General features: G+C 33.8%; 2 protein-coding genes across 3 annotated transcripts; one reads left to right on the forward strand and one right to left on the reverse strand.

Annotated features, from left to right (window-relative positions):
- LOC109333257 (tetratricopeptide repeat protein 7B-like) lies at positions 2,046-6,853 on the reverse strand. The gene is made up of 6 exons (XM_019568647.1): positions 6,837-6,853; positions 6,354-6,525; positions 5,674-5,926; positions 4,298-5,508; positions 3,407-3,554; positions 2,046-2,634 (listed from the first exon to the last, which is right to left on the reverse strand). The coding sequence occupies exons 2-6, from the start codon at positions 6,504-6,506 to the stop codon at positions 2,315-2,317; spliced, it is 2,085 nt and encodes a 694-aa protein (XP_019424192.1). The 5' UTR covers positions 6,507-6,525; positions 6,837-6,853; the 3' UTR covers positions 2,046-2,314.
- LOC109333469 lies at positions 9,901-13,126 on the forward strand. Of its 2 annotated transcripts, none has more exons than XM_019568964.1 (4): positions 9,901-9,988; positions 10,124-10,474; positions 11,119-12,239; positions 12,840-13,126. In XM_019568964.1, exons 2-4 carry the CDS (start codon positions 10,129-10,131, stop codon positions 12,912-12,914), a joined length of 1,542 nt encoding a protein of 513 aa, XP_019424509.1. In that variant the 5' UTR covers positions 9,901-9,988; positions 10,124-10,128; the 3' UTR covers positions 12,915-13,126. The 2 variants fall into 2 exon arrangements, with proteins under 2 accessions (XP_019424509.1, XP_019424508.1); XM_019568963.1 differs by having other exon boundaries at positions 9,909-9,987; positions 10,110-10,474.

Raw genomic sequence — 15,048 nt, forward strand, 5'->3', positions numbered from 1 at the left:
TAACTAGGCAGACAAATATTTATTAATTACAATTTTAATACAAATGGCTTTTTTTCAACCAATCAGATAAGGTAATGGTACATATAGTGATACAAAATATGGGACGGGACGTCAAATATACTCCCCTCTTTCTCACATCTTTTCTTTAATTAAAAATGTTTTCTCTTGGATTAGTGGTATATATATATATAAGACCCACTAGATCATCAAAAGGATTAAAAAATTAAAGATTTGAGTATTGTGAGCGACACTTAGGAGGGGCAACCCCATACACAAAAAATTAGTTCTTTAAGGTAAAAGGATATATTTTATACTACCAAAAAAATATTCTATCATTTCAAAATAAAAGATTTATGTTTTATTGTTTACATTTTTAGTATGCTTCTTTTAAGAATGGGGTAGTATGGTTGGATTACTAATGATTAATTTTTGAATTGAGTTTTAGAAAAAACAAAGGAGAATGAAGATTTAAGAGTTATGAAATATATTTGTTAAATATGATTTTAAAGTTTATTTTCCTCCAAAACCTAGCTTACAAAAGAATATTAAAAATGACCAATTTTTAAATTGTTTTTCTTGAAACGCAAATACTTGAAGGTTATGAATTGCACTTTTAATAAAGTGATGAAGCCTTAATTTTCATTTTCTTCTTCTTTAAAACTTAACTTACAAACATATCTCGTAAATATCATATAAGGGAAAAGACTAAAATTTGATTACTAAGAACGATACTTTATAAGAAGCAGTTGATTAATTCGATAAAAGTATAGATGAAGATCCATTTAGTTAACTTCAAAAAAATATTGTTCAACTATGTGAGCTTTAGATTTTTGTTTTTTACAATCCTAATTTTGATTTGAAATTACCAACAAAACTTTATTGTTACAAATGGTCATGTGACAATACCATCCACTTCCACTATCATCCTAGCCACCCACCACCATGCAACCATGTTGTTTCATATCAACAACAACTTACAAACGCAGTCGACACAATCCTCGACAACCACCATCCTCGGCTACCACCATGCTTCGTAGCAAAACAACAATCAAGTGGTTGTAGAGAGTTATGTTGGCTGCGTTTGTAAGCACAAGTGTGTGACTGTCTCATATATGGTATAAAAAAAAATCAAGGATACAACATGATTCACAATCTTTCGCCTTTTTTCTCACTCGAGACAAGTTTTTACCCGACGATAAAGGGAGGGAGAATCTGTTCTATTTCCACTCCAGGCTCCCCCTCCCTTTATTCAGCAACTGGAGAAAATACCTTAATAAAAATATTGAGTGTAAAATAATGGTCTAAATTATTTGGTTTTCTGTACTTAACATAATATTATGGAATATTCTTTCCTCTCAAAGGAATCAGAGTTTTTCCAGAGAAACTGAAAAACTCCCTTCAAAACTTCATTTTATCTATCTCTCTCTTGAAAGTTGAAACATTACTAAGGAAGAACCAAAAGAAAAATAAATCGAAAAACATAAAGGACTAATATGCAAACTCCGATATAAGATAAAGGACCAAAAATATAATTAAGTCATTCACAGACATAACTATGAGACTAACTTTCAAGCTCAGAGGAGTAATTACATAAAACTCAACCCAAAGTAGCAACTCAAGATTCTAAGTAAAGTAAAATTAGCTTGAAATCGCAGTGTACTTTCACTAGGTGAGATCAGTTACATAGATCGAACAATGGCATAAGATTCTATCATAAATCACCTTATTTTTTCACTACATCCGGGCAGCAATGCAGCAACCCTTGCTCTTTAAAGGATGTACTCGAGTGATACAATGTGTTACTTCTGGGCAACAATCTAGCATTAGCATTATCATATCGTTGATCCATATCACAGATATTCGACAAAGTTTTATATTGGATGTCGACTGCCTAACACAACTTTCACCTTTTATCCGGGCTTAGGACAGACTATGTATAGCATCAAGCACACATAGTCAGGTTTGACCCATAAAAAAGACAAGAAAAATAAATCTCTGCTCTGTTTAAACATGATACTTCTTGATTAAACATCAAAAGTTCTATGTATTCAAAGAACAAAAAAAGTTCATACATTTACAAGGCCAAGCAAGAACTGAACCACATAAAAATCCCCACCATTCATTTTTTTTACAATTCATCCATCCTACACTGGATTAACATAAACCCATCTCTTCTTATTTCATAATTAATCTTTAATTAGTTTCTTTTCTCTTTGAGCCTAGTTTTTTTATGACAAAAAATTAAAATGAAAAAATTAACAACTGGGATACATTTTCGAACCTGATAACATGATGGTTTGAATCAGTTATCCGGTCAAAGTATATTGCTGAAGTTTTCAGTGGGATCTGATTCTTCGAGCATGGAAGCTGCTTGGAAACAATCTGCGGCGTCACCTATTCGGCCATCGTGCTTGTGAATCAATCCCAAGTAATACCAAGCCATGCGGTTGGTGGGTTCTATTCTAAGTGCATCGGAAACTAAGCTTCTAGCAGCAGGCAAAGCCTTTGAACCCATTTTAAGCATCAAAGCGCCCATTGAGATCTTGCTTGGAGCATAATTTGATTCTAGTAGGACAGCATTGGCAGTGGCAGCAAGAGCTTCCTGATTTTGTCCACGACCGTCAAACAGAATTCCTGGTACAATCATATAAGAAAATATAAAATGCCCATCATTCGGTAAATTCCCTCAAATATTAAAACCATGCATGCTGATAGTTCTTCGTTTTTTACTTCATATATTCCTGCTTGTGATGGGATTATGCTCTACAGCTTGACAATATTAAGTTGATAACCTTACTATGCATGGATTCAGCCTTAGGTCTATGGCCATCACTGGTGCAACCAGAACTTTCGGGTAACGGGGAAGTTGAATGATAATAGTCCTCTCTTCAGATGAGAAAAAATAGTGTGGTGAAATTTACTCGTTTGTTACGGTAAGGGAGGCAAATTTTCCAAGACAACAGGGGGTTAGAAGACAAATTACCACTATGGCAATAAGTAACTTATAAAATGAGTATACCCAAATTTGTCCCGAAGAAAAAATGAGCCTCCCAATTTTAGTCCCCAAGAGATTTAAAATCTCAACTTAGTCCATAGGAAGTAGGTCAAATTAGTCGTTTTCAGCAAACATTTGAGATTCGTACGAAGTAAGCTGTGATTTTTAAGTTTTCATGAACTAAATCGCGGGCTGCATTTTTTTCTCAAGAACCAATATGGATTTCCCCTTGTATAAAATTGAGTCGGGGGTACTTGCCCCAGCATCACTAAACGTTGAGTTTTTTGCAGGCAAGGGATTGAATCCCTAGGGTACTGCTTAGTCTCACTAAATAAAATTGGAGGAGTGAAAAACATAAGTTCAACATACTAGAGTAGAAACTATCTAAAAGCATAATGGTTCTGTTCTTGCCTTCGGTGTGTATTACAGCTGCCGAGTACTCCTTCAACTCCCTAGCCTTTTGCAAACAGATTTCAGCATCCTTCCAGTGAGAAAGGCTTGCATATAAATTTGCCAGATCATGCCAAACATCAAATTCATTTACTTTATCGTTCTCAATCTACAAAGACAAAATATGATATTATGAGTGATTTTGGAATCAACGATTATAAATGTAGAGTTCCATGAAGCAACGAACATTTTTTGGGGAAAACCCATTTCCTTTTTTTCGGTCCCCTTTAAACAAAAAAAATCATTTCAGCAGACCAAAAGAAAAAGAAAGAGAAAGCGAGCATTTTCACTTCAATGCAAACTACAGCAAAAAAGGAAACATCAAAGCAAACAAAAGATTAAATGGAAATACACAAAAGCCAATTTTATTTTAACTTATACTGATCTTTTCTCCCAAAATCATGCAAATATAAAATAGAATTGGTTCTTACAGCATTGATGATAAAGCTTCCTAAAGAACAGCCACCTTAGTCGAACAAAAAGTAAGCAACTTCTGTAAAACAAATTCTATATTTTCTTACTTATTTCCTTCTTCTTTTTTTGCAATAAACATCGTCATGATTTTAGAATCTTGTTGAGCATTTTGAATTCATTGATTAAGAGGATATGCACTTCCTCAATGCATATATTCAGCTACTAGTACAATATGAAGCCAAATACATCACCATTATTAGCATTTAATGGAAATAATTTAATCAAAACTATTATGTTCTGCCACTCTCACATCAAACTGACATGCCGGCTGCTGCTATTACTACTATTATTATTTGATAAAACGTGTCTCTCTATTATTGAACTCACTACCTTGAAATAATAGAATTTCTGGAAGAAGAGAAGATAGCAGAACCATACCTGTGAACTAATTCTGAGATGCCCAAAGGATTTTCTCTGGGCTTGAACCAATGCAAGAAGATAACGATAAGTTTCGATAGCATCCATGGGTCGTGATTGGGAGATCTTCAGCTTCGCTTTCAGCCTGAGTAGTGGCCCCTGTTCCCATTTTGCAGTCTCATCTAAAGCAGCATCGGTCACCACTTCAGCCTCTGCGTATCTTTTTTGCGCAGACAAAACTAGAGCAAGCAATCTCCAACCTTTCAATACAGAGCCACCAGTTTTGTCAAAGAACTGCTTGGCATAGCGTAAAGCAGCGGACAAATTTCGGTGTTTTGCGCATTGAACAGCCAACTCAAAAATTAGATCAGAGTTGTTTTGCTCCATTCTAGCTGCCTCCTCCAATGATTGCAGAGCTTTGGACTGAAGATGAGACCTCTCAAAGTCAGAGGAAGCAACCATAGCTTGCTTTCCAAGGCAAAGTCCTAACATCCGAAGAGACACGCCTTTTAAATGCTCATGTAGGCCATGAGCATTGTTAATTGCCCTCTGTGCATAGCCTGTCCCCTCAGCAGCAAGATGAGGGTCCTCACTGCAAATCCTGGCAGCCAATAACAATGATATAAGGTCATCCGGTCGTTCATGTTTGTGCAAAGACTTCCTAAGCAGATTCAAAGCACTCGTGTTTTGTCCAGCTCCACTATGACATAAAGCTAAAGAATTCCAACGGTCAATACGATGATATACACCAGGAAGCAACTCCTCAAGTTGCTTTGCTAAAATGGAAGTTTGGCCGCATTCTGAAAGTGCAAATGTCAGGTGTTCCATAATTGAAGGATCCCATTTTATCTTACCAAGGCTAAACTTCTGTAAAAGAATCATTAGAAGCAGGATCGCTTCTTCCAAATTATTTTTAGGTACATAAGATCCTTCAACTTGAACTGCTAAACTCGGTGGACTTGCCTCCACCCCACTGTACAGCAAAAACACAGCAAAGGCTTTCTGTATTCTTGCAGAGTAGTCATTATCAAGGTTCCACGGACTAAGAAGTGCATGCCTATAAGCAGACATTGCCTCGTCATAACAACCAGCATATTTCCAAAGCTCGGGAAGAAGCTCTACAGCATGGCTTACTATCTCTTGCAATTTATTGTCCACTTGAATATCAGATATACCCTGATAAAATATTTTCTCAACAGCATCGAGAACACGCTTGCATTCATTAGCAGCTTCTGCATAATCCATTAAACAAGCATTTCAATGTATTCAATCTGAATAAAAGATGGAGGACTAACGGTTAAGGAGGAATGGCGGGTTATTCCATCCATATAGAGAAGAAAGATCAAGTAAACAATGGGTAGAAAATAACTTTCAATAGTCAATATTATATTTAATACCAGTAAATTTCCCCAGTTTTTGTAGAGATTTGGATTTTAAGTAGATGGCTTCAAGTACCAAACTAGCAGCATGTTGAGAGACCGATGAAGGTGAATCAGTGCGAGTGGGACCTTTCTTGACTGGTGACTTTTCAGAAAGAGAAGGCTGCAGTCGCTGTATAGCTGCTTGCAGATCAATCCCGTCGAACACACGGAGTGCACCTTCAACATTACCTCTCTGATACTCTAACTTTCCGAGAAGAGCTCTTGCTTCCTGTTAAGATTTAAAGGTGACAATGTAATATGATTCATTTATTCCCAAAAAAAATCAAAGCCGGATACCAAAGACCTATGTTTATGCTTGAAAATTGCAAGTCCAAATTTATTCTATATAACCACTCTAATACTTATCTGCTTCAAGTTTCAAGAATCAACAAAATCGTAATTAGCTTGATACATGACTGTGCACCCGTTTGCGTCAATGGTTCAGACAACATAATGCGGATTAGACAACCAGTTATTGTAATGAGAAATTTAGCGCAAAAAATGTTTCAGACGTGATGCAAGGATGGTTACAATCATTTGGCAACAAAAGGGGCTGAGATCAGCTTCCTCCATGACATTGTGATTCCGAGTTTTCTGTTATTCCTATTTGTCAATATGAAATATACCATTCATGAACGGCTGCCACGAAAACTAACCTCGTAATTGAGTGACAACCCTTCTCGCAATGCCGATTCTGCTTCTTGAATGTTCCCTTCATCAAGCTTGGCCTCAACTTCTGTTGTTGCCATAGAGCTTCCATTTGCACAGAACTCTCGAACCGTGACACGCTCATTCGCACTAGAATCCATGAATCATCTCTCCCACCACCTGCATACACATACACACACATTAACCTTCATTTCATAAATTCCACTTTCCTTAACCCTTTCTCAACTTCATACATTCATCACATCATAAACATAAACATAAACATAAACATAACCCAGAAACACAAGTGAAAACGGATCTAACCAATGCCACTAAAAATTGACATGTTTCTTCTCAAACAAATTCACTATTTGTGAAATGGGGTTCAATAAAAATGGAAAAAGCATCAAAATTTATAATAAAAAATCAAAATTGAAACAATAAATAATGCAGATCCAGAAAAGGCATGTCAGAAATAGAAAAAACAATACCTTAGAAGAAAGATGAAAAAACGTGAAACTGGATCTAAGGAACAATCTATTGGGTATTGAAATTTGTGTGGATTGATTTGATTCAAAGAAAAAAATTGTTCCAATGAAGTTGATGATTCAGTAGAGAGAGTTCAGATTTGTTTTTGTCTTTTCTGAGATTTGGCAACATGGTTGGGTCAACCGCTAAGGTACAAAATATAGTATACAATCTTCAAATCTTCAATGGCTTTTTACATCTCATCACATTCATCATCATTTTCGATTTTATTAGTTTTGTTTAAGAGTCAATAATAACTAAGAAATCGATAATAAATAATTTGTTAATAGTGTAAAATATTCTTACACTTAAATCTAAAAATAATATGGATTTAATATCTATCTATCTTCTTATTTATATCTTATCTATCTATATCTATACTATATAAAGGTAAAACATGGTGTAAATTTTATTATGGTGTAATTTTTACTTTTACAAAAAACTATAATCTATATCCTTCACATTATTTAATTTTTACAAAAAACTATATATCTATCTATATATAAAGCCAAAACTTGAAATAATTTCTCTCATGGTATAATTTTTATTTCCTATTTGTCATTCACATTATTTAATTTTTATAAAAAAAACTATATAATTCTAAGCAACCACCACCAATACATTAATTAATCACATATCTCACATTAAATTAAATATAATCATAAACACAAAAAAATATAATATAAAGTACAAACACAAAAATACATTATAATTATAAATAAAAAATGAAATATATAAAAATTGAATATATAGTATCACATAATATTCGCCGGCAGACACGAAGTGCCTGTACACACTAGTATATGTAATATTAGTATATGTAAAGATTATATACTATATATCTAAAAAATAAAACATAAAGTAAATTGACATGTATGGGCTATCTTTCAACACACTAATATCATTAATGTTTTACCAAAATATAATTTTCATAAACAATGAATGAAATTAATGATATTTGGAGGTTGAGCACTATGATAGTATATATCTCTAATTTTGAGATTCATTGTTTGTTAGGATTAGCAAATACACTCGGTCTCACAAGTGTCTTATGCTTATTATGTTGGCCTAAATGGCCTATAACTGGAGTTTGTTCTGGTTGTCCTTAACTCACAGAGTTCGCAGAACAAGTTTACCGGTTGATGAATGAGTTTCTTTGATGTTCTATTAGTGCGATGAGTCGCTGGGTGTTGAGTAGAGGTTGAGCAACATTGCAACATTGTTGTATGTTATGTTAGTATGATTTAAAGGTTGTATACAAGACTATGGGTTGAATGACAAACTCTTAGATTGAGTATAGGCGTAAGACATTGGTGTCTATTTTGTCAGCATGGCTATAAGGATGAACTTGATTTTTGGGATCATTGTGGTGTAGGTAAGCTATAGACGATGTTAATTTTCTTTGGCGTGGAAGAGGTTCGTTGAAAATTGGATATCCTTTGTAGAATCATGGCAAGAGTCGATTGTTGACCACCTTGGTGGGTACCTGAAAAGTATTGTTGTTCAAATATGAAATCAAGTATGTATTGTTGGAAATGGATCGGATTTTACAAACAAATGGGTGCGCAATCATTCAGAAGTCGAGTTATTTCTTGGATGTCATTACAACTATTGTGCTATGGGGATGTGGTAAAGAAAACCCCATTATGCTCTTAGCTAATTTATAAAAGGAGTTAGTCAAATACAAAATTGTCAAAAATTATATGATTTTATTAAATTATAAATCAAAGTTTTATAATAATATAATATATATTCTTTATATGTTTATGTTTCACTCTCTCTCATTTTTTTTTGTTTAATTTTTGTTGCATATGGAAGAATGAAAATTTCAAACCAAGCAAAAAGCATATGATTTTTCCATGAGTGCTACCTTTTTAATAACAATGAATTGTTTTATTGAGAATTGTACTTGTATTGATGTGAAGAATACTCTACCATATTTTTTATTGTTGTGTTTTTATAATGTGTGTCTAGCAAATAAAAGCTATAAGATTTTATAAGAAAAAATGTTTTTGAATTTGTGCCCAAGGGCATGTATTAAATTTTTTTGCCAATTTATGTCACTCGTATTGGATTTTAACTATTCACTTATTCAATCTGATTAGGTCTTAATTTAATCATATATCGTTGTGTTGGGTCGACTTTAAGGTTGGAATTAGTTTCAAAAATTAGTATCAATTAATGTTTAGAGTGAGATAAATGATAAGTCTTACCTAACATAATATGAGTCATATATAAAGAGAGTCATCAATTGAATTTATAATATCCATGTGTCTTAATCATTTTTTTACATATGGTGAGGATGATGATAATTATGAAAGACAAACAATCAATTTAAAGAAAAATATATTTTAAAAATCACCTCTAAAAATAAGATGTATATGAACTAATATCTTGATGTAACATTAAAATGATGAGAAGTGATAAAAATAATATTCAATTCATCGGGTTTATTATATATATTGTTTAATAAATAATATTATCCAAAAAGTTGAAAATATGTTATATTAATTTTTACTTGTAAAAAAACTTAGGCTCGGGTTAAACCTTAATAGTTTAATCTATACTATATATAAAGCCAAAACTTGAAATAACTTCACTCATGGTGTAATTTTCATTTCCTATATTGCCCTTAATATTAATTAATTTTTACAAAAAAACTATATAATCATAAGCAACTACCATCAATACATTAATTAACTACATATCTCACCTTAAATTAAACATTATCATAATCACACAAAAATATAATATAAAGTACACCGAACACAAAAATACATTTTAATTCAAAAAAGTGAAATATATAAAAAGTGAATATGTAGTATCACTCAATATTCGCCGGCAGGCATAAAGTGTCTGTAGACACTGGTATAAATAACCGAAAAAATAATGGAGTGACGAAGATGACATGAAAATCTAAAGGACTAAATTGCAATTTTTTTAGTCTTCAAGATTGCAATTAGAAATGTTTAAAAGTTAAGTGACCTATTTGTAATTTTGTTTAAATGATTAGCAAAACGACGTCGTTAAAGCAGTGAGGTTCTCTCATTACACCGCGTTAGGGTTCATAGCATTCAACATTCTCTTTTCATCGATAACAGTATCCTCAATCACGTTAACGAAATCGAAATCTTCTTCATTTCATTCAAACATTCTCTTCTTACATTTTATTTTTACACCACTTATTAATATCGCAATTCACACAATTTCATTGTGATCATTTTGATGTATTAAAGAACCAAAACAATAGAGGAAATGATTAACTTGTTCATATCTGAGCCAAATTGGAACGACGTCGTAGACGATGATTCCACGGAATCGAGAATATCGTTTTTGAAGGAATTGGAATCTGTTATTTGGTCTGCGATTATGTTATCTGGTGGTCGTGGTGAAGCAAGATTGTGGCTTTGCAACACCATTGCTGGAGTGACTTGTGTTACTCCTCGCGATAAGCGTGAGTTGTTTCGGATTTTGGTGAGAAATAGAGGGGAGAAGGAGGGTTTGGCAGCTCAGCTTCTGCATTTGATGATCGAAAAGTCGCCGAGGAAATTGGGTTCAATTTTGGCTCGGAGAAGCCACATACTTGAGAAATTTTTTGAAGGTGAGTTTTCTGTGAAGTTTTTTTGTTGAACACTGTCATTGATACTGTATGGTTTGATAGAAAAAGTAGTAAACAAATTTGTGAATGTAAATATATCCGGTTGTCGATGCTCAATTTTGTTGTATAAATAAAGAAGTCGTGAGGTTTATCGGGAGTGTAGGTGTTTTTTGGGGTGAAATATGGTGTTTTGGCATGTTGTCTTGTGATCATTTGTTGTCAATCCATTGTTAAATGAGTGGAGGGATGAATTTTTTCAGGGTTTGGTGTTTGAGGGGTTAATAAATTGATAAAATTAATTGTATCAGGATAGGAAATTGATAAAGTTAATCGTGTTTTTTTCAGGGTTTGATGGCTGAAAATGGGTTTTACACTTTTATCTAAACTTTATTTCTGTGTTCGTGTCTTTCGTGTAGATTTTTTATTGCAATATCTTGTTGCTCTCCATTTCAAACAGGTGACATTTGTTAATTTCCCTTACTGTAACTGCTGAATGGTTTTTGTTGAACTTATCCATTTGTGGGTGCTGTCTGTGATATTCATCTGTTTAGATGTTAGTTACTATGAAACATGATGATATGCAAAGTTAATGTCTTCGGTAGGTGTCCATCTGATTTGAATTAATTTTGCGAGTCTTGATGATGCAGGTAATCCTAAGCATGTATCACAGTGGTTTAGCTATTCTTCCTCCGGTAGTGGACTAGATCAGGGAAAAGGTTTCAGGGCATTGTCTCAATTTGCATTTAAATATAGGGATATTTGTTGGGAGGAGTTGGAGTGGAAGGGAAAGCATGGGCAGTCACCAGCAATAGTTGCTACAAAGCCCCATTATTTTCTTGACTTGGACATCGAACGAACTGTAGAGAATTTTATTGAGAATGTGCCTGATTTTTGGTCATCTAATGAGTTTGCCGAGTCACTGAAAGATGGTGATATTTTTTTCACTAACAGGTCATTCTTTGTACGTTATTTCATTGATTTAATGTACAAAGAGGATATAAGAGATGTATGGGACATTATAGACGAATTCCTCACAGAACAGCCCTTCTCTTCTTTGTGCCAGCGCCTTCTTATTGCTCTCAAAGAGCAGGACTTATGCTACTTTTTGGAATTGCTTCGTAAATCTCTCAGCCCAAAAATTGAATTTGAGCATTTCAGTGACTTCTCTAATTTGTTTGTGGTTGTACTATTAAAGTGTGGTGCTTCTGGATCTATTGACCAGTTACTACTGCTAAATGCTGTCATTGCTCAGGGTAGGCAGCTTCTACGCCTTTTACGCGATGAAGAGGCCCAGGAGCCACAAGCACAGGTCAACGAGATTGTTTCAAAGATATCTGCAATCCCAAGTAATGCCAATAGCTTGACCCCAATCTTTAAAAATGCATGCAAGATGTCAACCGTAGAAGCAATCAAGTGTCTTGGACTTCAGTCTTGGGTACTTTACTATAGATTGACGCAAGAATGCCGGACTGCTGAATCTTGGGAGTCTGTCTTTATGACAAATCAAATTGGTTTCCGCAACTCTAATAAACATGCAATGCTAGAACAGGATGGAGCATCAGAAGAAGATTGTTCTGATTCTGATTGCAGCCCATCAAATAGAGGTAAAAATAAGAGAAAACAAGGGGCTAGAAGAAAGAGAAGGAAGACCTATGATTATGATGATGAGCTGCTAGATTTTGATTCTGCGAGCCAGAAGTTGGATTTTCTGTCAAATACTCGAAGTTGGTTGCTTTCAACTGATGGGTACACTTCACCATGGATTGCAGTAAGTTGCATATCTTTGAATAAACTATAAAGATTCGAAAACTGCAGTGCAACAGTATTTTATTTGCAGTTGTGATAAGAAATCTTAAATTTAACACAATAATTCTGCCAATAGAATAGTGTCATTTAATTGAATTGCATTTAGCTGCCCCAATGGTGTGAAATTTTGCTTCACTAGAAATCAGAAAGTGAGGTTCACCTTAGTAACTGAATATAAAGTAGAGGTTAATCTAACAAGGCCATGACAGATATTTGATGGAACACAGAGAACGGGTCTGTTTCTTCATCTGTTCACATTGGTTGACCTGTAAAGTTTATGGACGCATAATTGCGTGATTACTTTGAAATTGGAAATGTCCGCACCTGATTTTTGTTTTGGTTATTAAGATCTATTGAATAGCTGGATTGATGTTGTCCGCACCTGATTCTGAATATGATTACCTTGTAGCCTAGTTACTGTTTAAATTGAGGATTATATCTTTCTTTTGGTTACCAATGCTCAAATATTTATATTTTGAAATGAATATGATTGCTTATTTTATGGAATAACTGATTACTTATATTGATATTTTGATCTGAATATGATTACTTATTTTTATAGGCTGACTTACCTGAGCACCTTCATAGACATTGCTTGTCTAGGTGGATTACTTGGCTTTTTGAAAAATGTGGTTGAAGCTTGGTTCAACGTCCTCGCCATAGCGATGCCATGCCATCATCTTCGTCACCAGCTGTTAAATGACAAGATGAATGACCACTACTTTTGGTGTTTTTCACCCAGTTCGTGCAAAGCATGTGATGGCTCTTGAATCTGCCGTTAGCTACTGCTTGCAGTGTGGAAAGTGTTATACTTCATTTTGAAGATTCTTGAACACAAACTGGACTCTTTAAAAAGGGAAAGATCAGAAAAATTTCATGAAACTGCCAAAGAACTGTCAAAATCATTATACCTAAGGTTCGTTGTGAAGCTTCTGGCGCGAATCAAGGAGATTGCTTAAGAAAATGCATATGGGTACATAGTTAATCCAGCTTATTACTTGTGATGATGCACTTCGAATATTCATTCCGTTCCCATATATCTAATGTGTTTTATCTGCATTTCCACATGCATGAATGGATTTCTCTCACTCACATGATATGTTGTGTAATGTCATTTTTATTTGTCGGTTAGGATGTGCCATACTATGTTTTCCATACTTAAGGGATTTAGCTTGAAAGCTGTATCATTTTCCTCATTACTTATCTGGTTGTGAGCAATGTTTTCATCCTGGTGTGAATGGAAAGAATAATGAGTTAAGGAATGATAATATATAAACATTATTACTGAAGAAGTATTAACCTACAGTCCTACAATATTCCCTATCAAAGAAAGCAATTACATATTTATCTGGTCCTTGCTGAAGAAGCTGAGATACATACAAGCCTTATAGTTTATCCACTCTTTCAGCATATAAACCTTGTAATAGCTTAGTATTGATATTTCTATGTGAAACACATGAATGATCCTGTCATTCATCTATTTACAGAGTTAAGAGTGACTTGAGAAGAAAGAATATTTCGGTTATGTTTGTGAGTTGGATTTTAGAGTGAAGAAAGGGAAATGAAAGACTTCAGAGTCATTTCATAAGTATATTTCATGACTTTTAAACCTTCTTTTCCCTCCAAAACTATTTTATCTTTTAATATTGACCGTGAATAGGTTAGACATGTCTATCAAATTCTGGCTAGTTCTGATGAGACTGAGTGCTCATTTTCTTGGTCTGAACATTTATGTATAATAAATATAATTACACTTTATTGTTTTAAGCTGTATGTTTATATTGGTTATTAATTAAAGGTAGGTTCTTCTGCTTATTATGTTTGTAGGTTATTCCAAAGAAATTTATGTTTGGTAGATGGCTTCCTTTACCATTGTGTAACAAGAAAATTGACATAGTTTGACCTTCCAACAATGAGAAAAGTGGCTATATTTCCAATTCTTGTAATGCTCCATTCTCTACTAATGGGTGGTCTAGTGCCTATGATGGTTTGGAACCGTTGTCGTAGATTTTGTCTCATATGTTATCATGGACCAATAATTATAAAACATAAACGATAATAGTAATGAATATTTAAAAAATTTAGTCAACATAACAAGTTTTCATTGGCACGAGATAGAACATGAAACAAGATTTGAGTTAACTAATCTCTTTTTAATGTATTGAGCAAATATAAACTTTTGAGAACAAATATAAAAGTGTATTGTACCCAATATTACATTTTCATGAATTCATTCTTAGAAATTATATATGTACCTATGAGTGTGCTAAAAAAACAAGGAAGTGATAATCATTCCTGTGAGAGCAAGTTAACCCAAAAAAATCTGAAAGTTGTTACCAAAAGTTGTCTTTACCACCAACTTTTGATCATTTCAATGAGGTTTGTTTTGTATAAAGATTGTTCCTCAACTTTCTCATGCAATTGCCAAAAGAGACCCTTCTAGCTTGCACTTATTTGGTTGTTGTTGTAGAGGGTAACTTCTAAGGTTCCCTTCATAAACATTCACATCTATAATATATGTATATATCGTAGGGATCGGTTTACATCCAAGTTAAGTTATATTAGTTACATTCAATTTCAGTCATTCATTTTCTTAAATTTAACGGACAAAATGGGTAAGTGCGATACGTGATGAAAGAGAAAATGAGAAATCTTAAATAACTTTTAAGTTTCACCCATTTGGTCTATTAAATTTAAAAAAACAAATGACCGAGATTGAGTATAACTTAACTTAAGTGTAAATGAATCATTTCTTTTACAAAATATTCATT

The sequence above is a fragment of the Lupinus angustifolius genome, chromosome LG18, assembly GCF_001865875.1.
Source record: "Lupinus angustifolius cultivar Tanjil chromosome LG18, LupAngTanjil_v1.0, whole genome shotgun sequence".
NCBI lineage: Eukaryota > Viridiplantae > Streptophyta > Magnoliopsida > Fabales > Fabaceae > Lupinus > Lupinus angustifolius.

What these genes read in the sequence shown, in the direction of transcription:
- LOC109333257 (XM_019568647.1), bottom strand. Translation starts at nt 6,506, where the DNA reads ATGGATTCTAGTGCGAATGAGCGTGTCACGGTTCGAGAGTTCTGTGCA. An exon ending in GGTTGTCACTCAATTACGAG is followed by an intron (nt 5,927 to 6,353) that starts GTTAGTTTTCGT and finishes AAATCTTAACAG; the next exon opens with GAAGCAAGAGCTCTTCTCGG. An exon ending in AAAACTGGGGAAATTTACTG is followed by an intron (nt 5,509 to 5,673) that starts GTATTAAATATA and finishes TGGATTATGCAG; the next exon opens with AAGCTGCTAATGAATGCAAG.
- LOC109333469 (XM_019568964.1), top strand. Translation starts at nt 10,129, where the DNA reads ATGATTAACTTGTTCATATCTGAGCCAAATTGGAACGACGTCGTAGAC. An exon ending in ACTTGAGAAATTTTTTGAAG is followed by an intron (nt 10,475 to 11,118) that starts GTGAGTTTTCTG and finishes TTGATGATGCAG; the next exon opens with GTAATCCTAAGCATGTATCA. An exon ending in ACACTTCACCATGGATTGCA is followed by an intron (nt 12,240 to 12,839) that starts GTAAGTTGCATA and finishes TTATTTTTATAG; the next exon opens with GCTGACTTACCTGAGCACCT.